We start from the raw sequence: 2500 nt of genomic DNA, 5'->3' as shown, positions 1-2500 counted from the left end.
AAATTCGTTTTTCTTGTCTTTTATAATTAGAATTTTTTGTATTTGATTTTTGATTGTGTTTGTTCTCTTAGTCAGATCTTTTATTTTTTTTTCGGTTAATGAATAATTTGTCCACGCCATAGATTGAATTTGAAGGGATGATTTGTGAATCATCTTATTACTGATTATCGAATCCTTTTTAGTTTCGCCCAATTCATATGGTTCTCTCAACCCAAAAAATGGAATTGGATTTATTTTTGAAAGTTCTTTTATTATTCCTTTTAGAAATAGAATGCTTTGAGTGATACATTTTTTTGTTTCTTTTGAAGCTTTTCGAAACAATTTAGTTTTTTCTTTTAAAATTGTTAAAGCTATAAAACATTTCGTTTTCCATTTTTTAATTTTTTTTTTTAGTTCTTTAAAAATAGGCTCAAAAAACGAACGCCGTTTTCGAGGAGAGCCGAAAGGTAGTTCAGTTTCCATTCCCCAAACTGTTAAAAAGCAAAAATCATTTTTGACCTTTCTTTTTTCATTGATCTTTATGAGAGGGTTGTAGTTTAAATCTGTGCCAAGGTTTCAGGCAAAAGGAAATAGGATCTTTATCTGAATACCGTCTGTTAACCAGTTTTTGAAATTTGTTTCGGATAATTGAACACCATTATAAGTGCATTTAACATGCATTTCTCGATTCCAACTGTTAAACTCTCAGACCACTCAGGAAATTGAAATAATAACATACGGGCAATGTTTTAACTATTATCAGTGAAGGTAATATAATATATTTTCTAAGAATTGATTGGGTTATTAACACGGAGCCCCTTATTACTTGAGCAAGTAAAAGACTATCCCAAGCTTCTGCTATTTCTATCCTCATTTTCTTCTTTGTATTTTTCTTTGGCCTCGTCTTTTTCTCGATCTTTTTTTCTGTATAATCAGAAATTTTGATTCTTTTGTTTTACATATCCAATTTCGAGATATTCGTTTCAGCGGTCCAGAAATATCAAAAGAAAAGAGAGTGGTTTGTCTACTCTGTCCAAAAAAAGGGGGAATGTATTTTGCTTGAAACAGCTCCAAGTAATTGTTTTACGCCTTTGGGCACGCATGGAACCCTTTATTATGTCGCCGAAAATCCGATTGTTGCGAATAGCGTATCAAAGCCACTTGTCTGTTTGATCAGGATCATTAGCATCCTTGGTATTAGTATAAGTATCGGCGTTTGCCTGGTTATTAGTAAAATCACGACGCGCTTGGATTTTCTTGAACGAATTTCGCGTCTGTTACATTTTCCTCGTTTTCCCTCCTGTTGTTCTAAATCGTCGATTAATTTGTATGACCATCGAGGAACTTTTTACTTATTTCTTTTATTCCAATAGATTTTTTCTAATTGTTTGATTGTTGGGATTAGTTATAACTATATTGAATAAAATTTCAAATTTTGACTCGATCCTCGAATCGATATTTCCTGTTCATCTTCTGTCAATGTCAATAAAGAGAGTTCTTTTTCTGTTGCTAATGATTTTATATTGAGTGTATCTAGTGTCTGTTCAAGGTCGTGATAATCAGTAGTAAGAAGTAGAGCATGAATCTTATTTATCCAAAATGGATCCGTGTTTTTTTTATAAGTTTGATTTATGCTTAAAGGGAACCCCATTTTGATTCTTCCATGGTAGGGTCCATGCAAGAAAGGATCATATTTAGTAAGTATTCTCGTTTAGTTTCATTATTAGAGAATCGAGTCCTTTTTTCAAGTATGCCCAGATCAAAAGATTCCATCTAAAGATTCGACTTTTTATAAACTCCTTACTCAAATTTCTTCTTTTAGTTCATTGATAAAACTCCAATCAGTATACAATTCATCAGAAAACCATTTTCTGGTGGAAAAATATATTTTTTTTTGTATCATTTCCCCAAAAGTTGCTAAACTGGGTGGATACGTAAAAGATATTTTTTCTTTTCCATCACTTTGACATGTATAAAAAAAATATTGTGACATTTCATTTTTTATAGCATTTTCAACCCGGTCATTTTTATATATCAAAAGGTCGATTCCATCGTTTAGAATCAAAAGAAGTGTCACAAGAGGTTTTTCAATCCATAATAAATATTTATCTTCTTTTTTTTAATATTTCTAACTTGAACTTTCTTGATTCCCATCCAGATAAGAAGTTTCATAAACCGGTCTATTTTTATAGTATGTCTCTTTAAACGAAAGTGGAATTCGCCTTATTTTTTTTTTTTTTTCTTTCCAGTCACTCGTAGCTTTTCTGTTTCGTCGATTTTGCTCGATCCACCTCTTCTCCGAAAAAGGGAAGAAGAAGTATTTTCTTCGGTCCCTGTTTTGGTTAGCCCTCCCCTCGGAAATAGTTTCTATTTCTATGTTTTTTCTTCTCACTTTCCCACTTCTTCCGGTTCGAAATTCCTTTTCAGTTTCTTAGTTAGAATGGGTGACGGTATTCTGCCTAAATAGTAAACACAGGTAATAAATAAATAGAATAGATCTGAGCCATAGAATTTCTAAATT

The 2500-nt window shown here is 31.8% G+C and overlaps 1 protein-coding gene across 1 annotated transcript in view; it reads right to left on the bottom strand.

Annotated features, from left to right (window-relative positions):
• LOC128289151 (protein TIC 214-like) overlaps positions 1-458 on the bottom strand; it is a 1349-nt gene extending 891 nt beyond the window's left edge. The window contains exon 1 of the mRNA XM_053025008.1: positions 1-458. This exon is cut by the window's left edge and continues 891 nt beyond it. Within this exon, the coding sequence (XP_052880968.1) occupies positions 1-153 (153 nt within the window). The 5' untranslated portion in view covers positions 154-458.
• Positions 459-2500: the final 2042 nt, after the last annotated feature.

Source organism: Gossypium arboreum, unplaced genomic scaffold (assembly GCF_025698485.1).
Source record: "Gossypium arboreum isolate Shixiya-1 unplaced genomic scaffold, ASM2569848v2 Contig00521, whole genome shotgun sequence".
NCBI lineage: Eukaryota > Viridiplantae > Streptophyta > Magnoliopsida > Malvales > Malvaceae > Gossypium > Gossypium arboreum.
Note: the sequence above shows the minus strand (reverse complement) of the source record. Positions and strands in the feature narration are given on the sequence as shown.